This window comes from Falco rusticolus, chromosome 2, assembly GCF_015220075.1.
Source record: "Falco rusticolus isolate bFalRus1 chromosome 2, bFalRus1.pri, whole genome shotgun sequence".
NCBI classification, from domain to species: domain Eukaryota; kingdom Metazoa; phylum Chordata; class Aves; order Falconiformes; family Falconidae; genus Falco; species Falco rusticolus.
Genome location: NC_051188.1, coordinates 45,794,277 through 45,809,261, shown reverse-complemented (window position 1 = coordinate 45,809,261; position 14,985 = coordinate 45,794,277). Strand labels below are relative to the sequence as shown.

The 14,985-nt window shown below is 36.9% G+C and overlaps 1 protein-coding gene across 20 annotated transcripts in view; it reads left to right on the top strand.

Annotated features, from left to right (window-relative positions):
• The window catches only part of MYCBP2 (MYC binding protein 2), a 200,770-nt gene that overhangs the window by 21,716 nt on the left and 164,069 nt on the right, over positions 1-14,985 (top strand). For all 20 annotated transcript variants that reach the window (XM_037377066.1, XM_037377073.1, XM_037377077.1 and 17 more), the window contains exon 2: positions 6,837-6,912. In XM_037377066.1, coding sequence (XP_037232963.1) covers positions 6,837-6,912 — 76 coding nt within the window. The remainder of the gene's footprint in view (positions 1-6,836; positions 6,913-14,985) is intronic.

Genomic DNA, 14,985 nt, shown 5'->3' with positions numbered 1-14,985 from the left:
CTTTATAAATCCAAGCTGGCTATTTGCTGTCACAATCTTATTCTTTGTATGTTTGGATCCCTAGGTCTTCCCTCTTGCTCTTCGTGATAGGAGTACACATTTATTTTCTTCCAGTTCTCAGGACTGTGACTTTTCAAAGACGGAAGGTGACCTTGCATGTCATTGGCCACGTTCCTCAGCACTTGTGGGTGCATTCTGTCAGGTCCTGTTGACTTACTTAAATGTTTGCTAACCTGAATTTGAAGGTAAGACATCATTACTTGGACTTTTCCTCTGGTCTCAGGGACATGGCATATCTGAGGACTAGTTTTACTAGTAAACATGTAGATGACCAGTGTCCTTTGTGACTAGGCTCTTACTCATTCAGCATTGTGCTCACATTTTTCCCTAGTCTTCATTTTGCTACTGATACACCCATAGAAGCCAACCTTGTCTTTCACATCCCTTGCCAGATTGAACTCAAGTTGGCTTTGGCTTTTAGAACCCCATCCCTGGACACTCAGACAGTGTCTTTATGTTTCCCCTGGGTGATGTGACCCTGCTGCCACCACTTGTGTACTTCCTTTTTATGCCTGAGTGTTGTCAGGAGCTCCTTGTTCGTCCATGCAGGTCTCCTGTCTCCTATGTTTGAATTCCTGCATGTGTGAACAAACCATTCTTGAGCTTGGAAGTTATTCTTGAAAATCATCTAGCTCTTCTGCACCTTTTTCTCTCCAGGGGACTGTATGCCATCAGGTTCTTCAAAGTAGGTTGCTGAGCAGGCCAAAGTCTGTTCTGAAGTCTAGGGTTGTGATCCTGCTTTTGCCTTGCTCCCTTCTTTCAGGTCCTGAACTTCACCTGCATTGTCACTGCATCCGTGACTGCCCCTAGCCTTCATTCACCTGACTTGTTCTTCCTTGTTTCAAGTGTCAAGTCCAGCAAAGTGTCTGCCTTCCTTGACTCCTCAATCACCTGTGTCATGAAGTTATCATTCATGTGCTATGCAAACCTTCTGTATTGTTATGCCCTGCCGTGTTCCTTTCTAGCAGATATGGGGATAGTTAACTTCCCCTATAAGGACCAGGGCCTGTTAATGTGAGGTTTCTTGCAGGCCTTATATACTTCTTTTTGACCAGACTGTGTGTAGCAGACACCCAAAACAATATCTGTCTGCTTTCTAATCCTAGTCATCTCAACTGGTTCACCATCAACTCTTTCATATTCTGTTTGAATCACAAAAAGGACAAGGACAATCCAGTTGGTGTTCTGCAACAACTATAATAAAGTTCTTCTAAAGTTTGGATGTGGGAAGGTAAAGGAAAACCATCAAACTGAATAGTAGAAAGTGAAAAGTACTGTGTTTGCTACTTTCTTTGAAGTGTATTTTGTACCTCCAGAGACTAAGCAGAGAGTAATGAAGTCATTGCATTTTCTGGGCAGTCATTCTGTGTTGATACTTTTTTTTACTCAAAATATTCTTTTATTCCCCACCTCTCTTCTGTAAGTTTGCAGTACTTCAGTTCTCTAGTGGTGACTTAGGAGTAGTGGTGCTTCTGTGTGCAATTAGGTGATAATAAAGAAAAGTCTTTGAAAAATTGTGTCTATCAGATGTTATAATGTGCTTATTAAAAAAGAAAATCACAAAGGTATATAGACTTTTGCAAGTCAGTCTTCTGACAGTTTGTTGGGCAGAACTTAAGGTGGATGAGATAGGGCTCTGACATCTAACTGCTTTGGACCAGTTAGTCTTCCTGTAGTCCCACTGCTTTTATGGCAAACATGATACTTCATGGTGTAGTGACAACCACTGGATAACCTGATTTGTAATCTTTAGATCCTTTATGGCAGTAATAAATCTATACAAACAAAGCTGCCAAATGGCACTAGTTATTATGTGATTTCTGCACATAGAGATGAGTATTGCTGATCTTGCGCTGTTACTCAGTATGGGGCAGCTGAGGAAAAGTGGAGGAAACATCAGTTCGTTACTTTTCAACCAATGTCCACATGTCAGTACTTGTATTTCACTGACTTTGCGTGGAGTGCATTGGTAGGTTCAGAGCATTTTAAGGAACTCAGTGCTGTAATGAAAGACCCTGAGACATGATGGTGACTACATGAGTGATAATAGCTTGCAGATGTGGCCTACTTGATAGTTTCAGCTTGGGATTTCACTTCAGGCTATTCAGAAGCAAACACTTGCTGCTTCTTGTCCAACCAAATCGACCACCAGCAGCAATAATTCACCAAGAGCATGGAACAAAAGAATTCTTTGATATCACAAATCTGTTTCCATTTCAGTGTTGCTGAGTGTTTGCTGCCTCTTAAGAATATTTCCACTAGCCCTTGAATGCTTAAGCTAACTGTGCAGAGTAAGCAGCTATGGAAACAAAACAATACAGTCTATTTGTCTGGACACAGCATGACTGATAGACCTCTCCTGTCAACAGTATACTTCTTACCAAAGATGCTTAGCCATCAAATCAGAGCAAGCAAGTTTAGACAAATACAGTGAGTCAAAGTCAGTTAGAAGTGTAAAAATTTTTAGCATGTGTTAGCATGTGGCTTACTGAATTCACTCATTTTTCAAAAGTGTACTCAAAGATTTAATTAACAGGAGAACGACTGGGTTTTAATGTTGTTCTAGCTACCGCGACCTTTGGTAGCACATCTCAGATAGAAGCAAAGGTTTTAGGTCAGGCAGCAGTTGAATAACACTTTTGTTGTTCCTATTCTGCCTCAACAGCAGAGACAGAATAATAATTTTTTTTTCTACTTGTCAGTGACACCTTTAGTGTAACATACAGCCTAGGAGAGCTTATGCAGGTGTGATAGTATTAACATAAGGTTAACATAATGTTAACCCATATTGAGTAATTCAGTAACAACTTGCGGGGGGGGGGCAGCGCTAAACACATAAAGCTTCCTTCTCAAATTTCAACTTATGATTTGCAATTCAGGACTATTGAGACTTTGAGGTAAGATGCTCTGTTTGCATTTCCTCAGCTCTTTTGAACAGAGTAAGAGCAATGGTGTTGAGACAACTGAAGAGCACCCTCCTAATATTGCAGCAGATATTGCAAGTTCTAGCTAATGCTGCTTCTGGTTGGAAAACAAATAAACTAAGCATGCTTTTACTTCCTTATACAGTAGGTGCCATGAAGCCCAATAGAAGTTGCAAACATGTCATGTAACAGCTATGTTACCTACTTTAAACTGTCCACCGATCACTTGTTGCCCACCCTCACCTTTTTTTTTCTTTTCCCTTTGGTTTGAGATGGTTGTTCCATATTCCATGGTTTAACATTTTAGGTCTTTGCTTTTATTCTCAACAGATTTTTCTGTGAAGGCTATAATAGCACCATTCACTCTTTCTTTGGGTCCATTTGCCACAAGTATTTTCTTGTCAATGTATCTTCATGTTCTGCACTCATTTGACTTGCACTTCCTTTGTGGTCTAATTCAAAATTGCTAACTTAGTCTCAGATGTTACAACGGTTTGAAGTAGTCTGCAGAAAACCTGCCTAAGATTGGCTGATAATCAGTGTTTGGTTTGTGTGAACTGAATGGTATCAACAGCTGAGTTAAATGTTAAAGGCTAAAGACCACCTGCCACTGGAAGCAGATTGTCAGCATAGAGTTTCAGCGCTTTCACAAATAACAGTTTACAGCGTTTTACAATTGTTAACCAAAACCATAATTAATAATTTAGCTAAAGAATCCAACCGAGCCATATCAGGTCTTGTTAATCTTCAGGTAGTGGAAGAGTCAGGCTTATAATTAATACATGTGGTTTTCAACAGGAAATTACTCATAATCTGCTTAACATTTTTTTTCATGAATATACTTGCCTATATTTTATCCTTTCTACCTGAATATTAGAACCTCTTGGCATAATGGTATATAACAGTAGAACTGTGGACAATCATATATATCTTTATATGTTATATACAGATACTTTATAAACACATTAGTATTACACAAAATAATGATAGGTTGCTTAGAACTGTTTATAAAATTAGTGTTGATGAAAATTTTCTTTAATTTTTTTGATTAATCACTTACTAGTTCCAAAGTTTCATTTGGATATGGGGAAAAATATGCTTTCTAACAAACCCACGGGGATTTCAGTATCCTTGATGTTTTGTTTTAAGAAAAAATAGGGAAATAAGTGTGGGTTCTCAACATGGCATTTCTATACCAAGTTGTTTCCATGTAAAAAACTTTTCAAGCCTGAAAGCTGGTGAAGATAATGACTGCTACAGTGGAGCGACTAGGAAAGTTTATACTTGTAGCATCTTTAATGGCTGATGAATGAATGAGGGAGATCATAGCACCACCACTTGGAATCTGAAAGAGGAAGTAAGCCCATTGCTGATCTTTCCTGCTTGCTAATTGAAGAAGACATTGTCTAGGTATCATTGACAAATGAAGTTAGTGTGCAAAACAGTGGGGGTTTTTTCACTTTGGAAATGAGCCCAATCTTAGCAAGGGGGGGAAAAAAAGGCTTGATTTTGGGGGTTTCTAGTTATATATGTACACACAGAGAAATACATACAAAAATACAGGGGCTGGTCCTTTGATATATTTACAAGACGAAAAAGTATGTCTAATATTTGCACACTGTAACAAATTTGGAGAGTTTGCAAGAATTTTGGCAGGCAGAATTAAATTTGAAGTGTCTTGGCAAGTTGAGTTAATGTCCTTTTTTCAAAAGGAAAACCAAAAAGCAATGCTTATTGAGTCTCTGGAAAGCGCAAATTGTCGTGTGTTTAAAAGATGTAATTAATAGGGCAACTAGATGAAAAAGTATTGGAAACCCAGTTTGGAGGTTTGCAGGAAAATGTTTTCAAGTCAGTCTGGGTTACGTAGGTCTGCCATGTCATATTGCTGTGAAGCTGGCAGATAATGCCTGGAATACATACTTTGGAGGAATATGAGGCAGTACTTCTTCCTCTTCTCAATAGCAAATGTTAAGTAGTGTTTTCAGTTTTGGTCAGGGTGGTTTACTTGTGGTGTGGACTGAGAGAGCCCTGAAGCCACCCAAAATAAATCAGGACTTTTACGCTTAAAGTTAGGGTGAAAGTTTCGTAATAGGTTATTTGGTTCAGAGAGGAAGATTGAGTGGCTATAGAATGGAAAGGACTGCACTGTTCATGTTTGACAGCAGAATAAGAATTAACTTCAGTAAATTCTAATAAGGGAAAAAAACCTTATCTAATGTGAGAATAACTAAACAGTGAAACTGACTATAGAGTTTGATTATATAAATTTGGATGTTAAAGGTTGTATGAAATTTCTTCTCCCTGCTTCTTAAGTAGGTTGTATACTGTCATATATTGAAACTTTACTGTTGAAGGAACCTTAGGAGGTCATTTAGGTTCTCTTTATAAGCTTTAGTTCACTAGGTGGGTGAGTGGGGGTGTTTCCCCTCACTGAATCACTTCTTTTAATTCCAGGGTAATGGTGGTCATTCCTTATAAGAAAAGTGGTGAGCTGATTTGTTTCTGCAGGTAGTGTCTTGATAAGGAACGTACCTTCTTCTTTGTTAACAGGTGAAGATGGAAAAGGTGATGAAATTACTAGCAGACAGCTTTCTTGGGATACTCTGTGGGGGCTCTTTGTTTGAGCTTGTTTTCTGACTGGTGGCCAGTCAGACTTTAGTTTGCAGCTTTTGACTGTTGGTCCATGAGACTTCTATACTCGTGCAGTCTGAATGCTGTACGTGACAGAATTGTAAGCAATACGTTTGTAGTCCCTCAGAATTTTTATTTAGAACAAAATTTTTTGAAAAAAATGCTGAGATTCTCCTGATTCTCAATCTCTTTCCAGTTTGTTACCTGAAAGTGTAACTTCTTACTGCCTGTGATTTTCAGATTCCATAGTTTTATTTTTCCAACTAGTCTGAACTATAAACTGTTTGAGTAATGTTTAAGTGGCACAGAGGAATGTTAGTTGCAGTTGCTTTAAGTCCTGTATAGGATGAGCTGTATGCTGCACAGATAACATCTGCCTTTTTTTTTTTTTTTTTGCCAGAGGGTTTGTAATTGAACAGACCAGAGAAATGTAGAGTATGTTAAAAAGCATGCGTCTGGAACAAAGTAACCTCACTGATCTGATGATAACAAAATAGTTGTCTGCATATGTATGGACTCTCTTTTTTTTTTTTTTTTTTTCCCCCCTCAACTGGGTAGTAATATGGAGGAGAAAAAGATTGTGATAGGAATGAGGTGTAGGCAGAAGAGGGTTAGAATACTGTGTGTTAGCCAGAGCTGTAAAGTAAAGGGATGGAAATGAAAAGTCTGTAAGATGAGGGTGGGAAAAGTCCACACAAAAGTTGAAAAAGCTGTTTGAGAAGTTGCAGTTTCTTCAACCAACTGAATTTTCTGCCAAATGATAAATTTTTTAAGCTTCCTTTTTTACTCGGAAGGCTTGAATTCTTATCTGGTAAAGACTTCAGAAAACATACATGTTCTTTACTAACTGAATATATTATTGAGAATTGTCAATAATTACTGCTTCTAACATTGGTGTAGCACTAATGGACTTGTAATAGAAACGGTAGAGTAAAACAGTATAAAATATAGGAATTTTTTTTTCTGTCCTAGCATATATTCTGCTTAAATCGCTGAAAGTAAAGAAACTTAATTCAGTGGAGCATTAAGAAAGCATAATTTTAAGTGCTTTATATTCTCTTCTATACTCGGAAATTCTGCCTCTGTTCGTTCCCTTTGCTTAGGAGAAAAAAATAAATAAAGAGGAGTTCTGACTTTTTTTATCCTCTGCTGGTGCTGCTGTTTACCATTGGGTGTGGAAGGGAGTTTGATTCTTTTGTTCTCATTTCTGCTCTTTTTCAGAAGTAAGAAACTTTTTAGCAAGAAAAAATTGAAAAGGAAACAGAAGACTAAATTGAAAGTAAAAACACGCAACAAGGTAAGTCTGTAACTGACAAATTTCTAACTAAAAAATGCAAGTAATTTCAACTGAGAAAAAAAATATATATATAAAAGTGTAACCAGCAATTTAATTCTTTAGAAAAATAAAAATAGGCCAGTATTGTTTCTTTGTTTACTGTGTTTTATATGACTATGATAATGATGTTAATCTTATTCAACTGTTTGCTACTAATGTTCAGCATGAAATACTATGAGCAGCATTTTTGATTCTCCAGTTCCTAAACTGTAAATGTAGCTAAACATAGTGGTCTTATAGTTAAATTTAGAGATGCATGTCTAGCCAACAGTTAGAGACTGCTCCTGCGAGGAGTTCTGTATACATTTCCTAAAGGAGAAAGGACGTGTTCAATATCTAAGGAATCCAAAGTTACCTCTGAAAATTCCTCCATAATGGAATAGATGATACTTACCTGTTTCTATTAATATTTTTGCCCCATGTAACCCCTGCCTCCATCACTTTAAATGCATAGGAGCAGTACAGTGAACTTCTTAAAAATGTTTACAAGTTTACTTGTTGCAGAGAAGAAATCTAGGCAGAAGCAACAGTATTTTAAAATACTGCTCTGCTGCATTCTGTATTGGAGATGTATTAATTTTATGTTCAAGCTAGAGCGTTGGAGGGATTTTCGTGAAGGCTCATTGCAGGCATGGAGGCTTCTTCCTGGGTTCTCACTGTAGTCAGTAAAGAAAAAGCAGATGATTCTGGACTGGTTCTGAAGGACAGAGCCACAGAAATATCCAGTGAAAACACTTTCTAGTCAGTTGAATGCTCTTACAATACAAATACACTGTAGATCAAATTTGCTGTCTTATCCCTGTTTGCCAAACCTTGTGTAGTTACTCTATCTCAAGACAGATGACTTTGGGAGGGTGAAGCAGGCCCTGTATCTCTTCATTTGGTATTGCCTTTTTTTGGATGCTTACCAGATTGTTCTGCTTATCTCAAGTAGTGCAGCTCCAGTCTTTGGTATAGAACGGGCTTATCTTCACTTCTGTTTTCAGTACTGTACAGTGAAATGTTTCTGGTCCAAACTGTTTTTTTCAGCCCTTCCTTCAGTTGCTATGATAACAGAAGTTTTAGCCCTGTTCCCTTCGTGATTTTTTTCAGATGAACTGTCAACACACAAAACCAGGTTAGAAATTTGAAGAAATTTTGCAAAAATCTAGTTAGTCTTTGTGTGTTCTGTCTGGTGACGGAAATTTGTGTTTTAAAGTAAGATAACTCTTCACCTTTGATCACTGAAAGGGAACCTTGTCTTTCTGAGTAGTGGTGCCCTAGCTGAACATTTGAGTAGGAAGCTGAATGCAGAACCACTGTTCTCCACAAGCTTGACAGTTAAATGTGCTTCTTGGATTTAGCGACACTGGATAACTGGATTGGCAGGATCCCTTCTGAATGGCCAAAGACATGAACATATTAAGGGCTGGTTCTTGTCAGTAGTTATAGATTTGGCACTGATTGATCATCTCTACACCTCATGCCTATGGAGGGTTGTTTCCAAGATTTTTCTTTGATTTGAAACAGCTTCTACTTTAAGCATTAAATAAGATGTATCTGCCTTTGAAAGGTATAATGGTTTTTTGCATGCCTTTTACTGATGCCTCTATTCTAGGAAGTCTTTGAGGCAGGCCAGGGTTGACCAGTAGAGCATTGATGTTTGTTCTGATTCACTGAGGTACAGAAAGGCACTCCAGCTTATTCTTGCATGACAGCAATAACTTCTGTATTTCCTGAAAAATGTAGATGAAAAGGGAGAGGTAAAATCAGATCCATAGCTTTACAAACTTCATTTACTGGCAAAGTGGGGTGGATTTGTTTTTTGGTTTTGGTTGTTTCCTTGGGGTTTTTTTTGTTGGTTTGGGTGGGGGTTTTTTGCCCTATGTTTTTCAATGCATTCCCATGCTTTGCAGTGCAGGATAAGCACAATGATAATTTTTGCACTGGAATGTCTGAAAACAGATTTGTGTATTGTCAGGAAAATGTGAGTTTTCATTTGAAGCCTTGTAATAGGGCAGATTGAAAAGCCCATCTCTACTGGACATTTTGAGCAGACTTGTGTGCATCTGTTAATTTCTTAAGAGCCAGGGTCTTTTAGTCTGAACAATGGGAGCTTTCTCTTGATATGCTTGGTAGAGGCACAGAGGGCCTTAAATTAAGAATAAGCTGAAGGAACCCAAAAATTTGTTCTTTATATCATGTGCTTACTAAAAATAATTGAGTAATTGAAGAGGAGGGCACACTTAAAAAAAAAAAGCCTTTGAGCAACTGGAGGAAAATAATTTCCACCATTTATGTATTAAGTGTTATAACATTTTAAGTATAAAACATTATTTTATATTTAATGCAGCCCAGTAGTTTGAGCCTTATTCTGTCTCTAAGCTGGGGTCATGTTATGATCATTTTGAGCTCCTGTTAACTTTTGGTTTTGTGGTTTAGTATCTTTATTTTAAACAGTGGTATAAAATTTTAACATGTGGATACAGTGTGTTTTGGCTTTAGAAATTCAGGGCTGAATATGTTGACTTTTAAATAGACAACAAATATGCCATTACTAGCCATCGGTGTAGCACCTTGGATTCTTGCTGCTGCCTCCTTTTTCTTTTCTTTTTTGTTTTTGGCAACAATTATCACTAGAAAATTGTAGGCTGTGTAACTTATGTTAACCCTATGAATACTGCTGCTTACTTCCCCCACCCCTCCCCCCTGCCTCCTTTCACCCCTTGGAGTTTTCCCACATAACTGTTAACTCAAAACTGCTGTTTAGAACAACTAGCTGAGAGACTGGATGGAAAGCTGTTCTCATAATGTTATTTGAAGAATACTGAAGAATTGGAGTCTGCCATAGACAAAGAACGTAATTCCAGTGATTGGCATCCACCTGCTTAAATTATGCAACTATGTCTTGTTTAGCTTTATACAAATAGAAGGAGTAAAAAAAATAGGAGGAGGAAAGGATAGTTCACGTAGCAGACAAATTTATTGTAAGCCAATGATTAGATGTATAACGTGGATCAACTGGGAGAAATATTTGTCTCAATAAAACCACATGGAGCTTCTTAAATAATTTAGCAGTGTTTTTAATGGCTTTTGTATTATTTGGTGTTTCAACCTCAAGAGGGCATCCCTTTCTAAGACATGTTTTAACTGTTCAGAGAATTCTGTGAGGCTCTATGGGTCTGTGTTATGCACAGGTTAGATCAGATGGTTATTATAGCCTTACCTATTTTTAACAACAGATTAACTTTCCTCTCCTAGATTATAGTCTATTTCCATCACATCTGTGAATAAACGATTACTGCAGTCATCTGGTTCAAGAGGAAGGAAATAAATTGGTCAGAAAATAAGCTATGTATGGATTTCATCTTTTGAGAAAACAGTTTCCTTAGGTGTGAGACAAGCGTAAAGGAGACCAGAGGGTTTTGTTTTTCCCACTTCTTTCCTTGAGCGTCGTACTGGAACATTACATAGGCTAACTGAGGAGAGCATTTGTGAGTCTGGTTGATTTGATTTATTTTATGAACCAAACCTGTGCCATTTAACCTTTCCTACATAATGCGTCCTTCCATTTACCAGGGTCTACATGTTTACAAGGACAAGTCACACATCAGATTACAGGCATCTATGCTTCATTCTCTCTCATAAGATAGCTTCGTATCTTTTAGAAAGCAAGTAACACCCAAGAAATAAAACTTTACCTTCATATATTAAAACTGTGTTCATGATTCTTCATTTACATTGGCATTGCAGTTTCTCAGGCTTGCATTTAGACTTCAGTATTCAGTGGTTCTGGACTGAATTGTTCTTTCTTCAGTGTCTTCTAGAACTTCAAGAGAAAGACATTTCTAATTTTATCTTGAATGCTTGGAGAACATAATCAGCTTCTATTTTGTCTACCTAAAATACAGAAAACTTTTGTGAGGGTTTTAATTAGGTTTATCACCTTTACAGATTCTCTATCTTTTCTTCTGGAAAAGATGCCATAGTCCTACTGACCATTGAAATGACCTTTCATCACTGTTACCTCACCTTGTATGGTTTCTGTTGAGAATCTCCTTTTTGAAGTTTAATATTGCACATTTTTTAAGAATGACATCATATTTAAAAATTGGTTTTCCTTTCCACCAAAATTTAATTTTAGATGTTCTGTCTAGCACAAATTTTTCCAACTCTCAAGATAGCACATACCCAGTATTCATCACACCTAACTTTTACGATGTATGTTTCATCATGTATCTTGTTTTATGAAGGTGCATTTTCTATTTATGAGGATACCAAGTGAAACAACAAAGGTAAAGATTTCAGAATGTCCCACTTTCTTACAGTTCCTATGAAAACCACTGAATCAAAAAGGGTCATTCTTTTTTCCAGTCCTGAAGCTCCATTCTTTTTGAAAGTGATAGTGATTTCATATTCTGAGGAACCAAATGCTTTGGGAGAAATGTGAGGCCTATCACCTTGTCTTCTACTCAGACATCCTAGAAGCTGGGTTCTAGTCATTCTTATATTTAGGGAATGCTTTGGATTGCAATATTCCAGTAACCATTAAGAAAAGGACATTTAGAGGTGCAGAAAAAGCAATTGTTGCTCTTCACCTTATCCACAGCGTCGCAAAAAGTTTCATGCATCTGTGGATATGAATACACTTAACACCAAGAAAACAAGCTATAGGGTGGGTTTTTTCTTGAAATAATGTATCCCATAGCTCAAGAGCAGTCTGATTGGATTATTAATAATCCTAGGTCTGTGCAAAATTGGTAAATTGCTTCACTGAGTTGTTAGAAGTTGGTTAACATTTTCATTTAATGTTCCAGTGTTTTCCTTAACAGCGTACAAGTATTTTGTGTCAACATGAAACGCAGCATCATTAATGTAACTTAAATTAGACTTTATTGGTTTGATATAAGAATTACAAAGTGGGGTTTTGTAGGCATAGTTAGTGGTTAGATTTTCACAGTGATCTGTTCTACCTCAAAATCTATGAGCCAGTAGCAAGATTGTACAGATACTAGCACAAATCTCATACTGCTGGGGAGGTTTGTATGGCTGTGTAGAAGTGACCCAATGCGATGGCTGTCATTAGAAGCAGAAAATGAAACTTCCAGTGCATGATGGGATGAACTTACATCCCAGTTTCCTAACTTGATTGGTGCATCTGATGACCTCAGTGAAGTTAAGAATCTGTTATAATCTGGAAAGGAAAAATCTTACCTTAGATGGAAAAAACTTCTGATGTCTGTTTTGAATACTTTCCACTACCACTGTTGACAAAAAGAAAAGGGGTGTGGGAAGCTGCTCACTGAAAGAGACAGAACATTCTCCTGTTTGGTTGTGGGTTTTGTTTGTTTTATCAGATCCATCTCTGCCTTCTGTAAAAGAAATCTAAAATAAAGTTTATACAAACTACTCATATACCTCCACTTCTGAACAGATGTTTGTTTGAAGACCTGGAAACTATAAATATTATAGTTAAACTCCCACAGAGACTTGAGCAAATAAATCATGAAAAGTCAGTGGCTTCCACCTTGTAGTGAAGTTTGTGGGGGGAAGAGAGAGAAAGAACGACATGATAATTGGATATTCCCTTCCTACTCTCCAACCAGAAACAATGTGCCCTGTCATTCAGCACCTTTCTTCTGCCTTGAGGCATGTTAAGCATTTTTGTGCTTATACATGTAATGTTAATTCAGTTAAATTTTTTTCCCCTCGAGTGAAAGACAGTAAGCAGTGAAAGTTGTAATTATCCTTGAGTTTTAACCTGGTTTTGTGACAATTTACTACTGTTCAAAGGAGGATTTATTTAGTACAGTCATAAGACCAGTGTTTTTAAACTGACAAAACCAGGTAGTGAATTTAAAAAATATTCTTAAGGGACATTGTTAGCTTTTCTACTATATTTGTCAAGTGTATAACAGGATAGAGTATAAGATAGTTTCAAAATTTTACAGTTCTCAGAGATAAGGTGTTGTGAAGGGAAGGCAGAGGTATGAACTAAGAAATGTAAACAGTGGGTTAACATCACAGCTAGGAATTAAACTCTAGTTCTAAGTCATGTATTCTAGTGCTACACTGTTCAGATAGAGCAGGGTTTTCTGGAGAATGTGCTGTATTGAAGTCTGGATAGCAGATTATTGTATACACATATAGTTTGCACTGTTGTATAAGATTGAGACACTAAATAGAAATATAGACTATTTAAAATGCTTACTGTTTAAAAGTTAAAGCATTAGCTAAGGGACTTTTTAGTAGTTGTAGAGTATTGAGAATAAGGAAGGGGTTTATTTCTGAAAACTAGTCAACTTACTATTAATAAGCAAGAAAACATACATTGAAATTTATCTAGCACTGTAATGTCTAAAATTATCGGTGCTGGTTAAACAATTTGGCCAACTTATTTCAAAAGAGGCAATATGAGCTACAGAACTTAAGCTGTTGTGGAACAGAGACTGAGCTGAACCCCTGACAGGAAAGAACTGGAATGGGAGCTCTTCACAGAAGTTACGATTACAGTACATGACAATAATTAGATAAGTGAAATGTGAGATAGAGATATTTCGGAGGATTCAGATATTTTTCTCTTCCTGTAACTGTCATTAAACTGGGAAATGCATAGTAAATTTACTAAATATTTTTTTTAATCTGTGCAGTTCAACTCAATTAGCTTTAAAGCTGAAAGCTTATATTGTGTGTTTGCCTTAACAACAGCTGCAAAAACTGTTGGGGTATGTGTATGGATATTTGACATACAGAAGAGTCATATCATCAAACAGTTTAGTTTTCTGGTGCCAGATACATTTTAAAGTATGTAGCAGATCATTATCATTGGTATTAGTCCAAATCTATTTTGATGCAGTTTGATACTGGAATAACATGACATTGTATCTTGAGTTCTTGCACGGATTAATAATTGTGTTTTTTTAGCAGTAGCTTTATTATTTCAAAGATAGTCATGTTGAACAAGGACTAAACTTCTGTTGCATTTCAGTTCCTAATGGAAGAACTTCTGTTGTGCCAAAATAGAAAAAAAAACCCAAACTTTTTTGTTCTTCATTGTCTTTATTTTTTTGCGCTTACTGCTAGCACCAATATGGGTAAGAAAAATTAACGCAGTGTCTGTGTTGGATAAAATAGGCTACAGAGTAAACATGGCTTCTTAATGTTTCAGCTTGCAATAATTTTGTAGTAATAATGGAAAGGAAGGATATGCAAATATGTACCAGTACGGTTAGAATAATACTATAGTCAAAAATAAAGGGAAATATGTAAACTATGAAATATTTTTAAGTTCTTCTCATTATTTTTTTTTTGTGACATATGGTGTTAAATGGTCTAACTTAGAAGCCTGTATTATTTCTGGTAATAATAAAAAGATAAGTGGAGACAAAAACCTGTTGTGAACCATTGCTGTGTTTTGATGTACAAACTTGTGTCTACCATAGTGTAGAAAAATAAATCCCTCCATTAAAACATTATCCAGTTCACTGGTTCTCTTCTCTGCTTAAGTCCTCTTTCCCATCAGTGCTCTCACAGATGTGTATTTCCACTCTGAGCTGTTCCAGATCACTGTAATATAATTCACTATGTATTCTGCCAGATGAACATGGTCATTCACAATATCTATCCCCCTTAAATAAAAAGAAAAAAAGCCTCCATCCTCACTGCCCCCCAAGATAAAAGAAACAAACCAAAATAACCTTGTGAAGTTAGTCATGACCCTGAATCAGTGTGGCCTAATGCTCTTCCAAATTTTGCCTTGCAAGTTCAAGGAAATCTGTCTTGCACTCTTAACCTAGGTCTTCTCTCCTTACGTAGGCCCTGTGCCCTCTGTCTACACTGAAGTATTATAGGGAATTCCTTCCTCCCATATTCCTGAAGTCCAGTTTTTCATAGCCTGGGCTCAAACCAGCCTAGTCTTTGGTAGTACACAACCGAAGAGAAAGTATAACCCTGCTTAGGGATTATTTTGTTGTTGTGGGGTTTGGAGGTTTTTTTAGTTTAAGTTTATCATTCCTCCTGTCTTATCGTACTGTTGCAGAAAGGGGGAGTATGGGG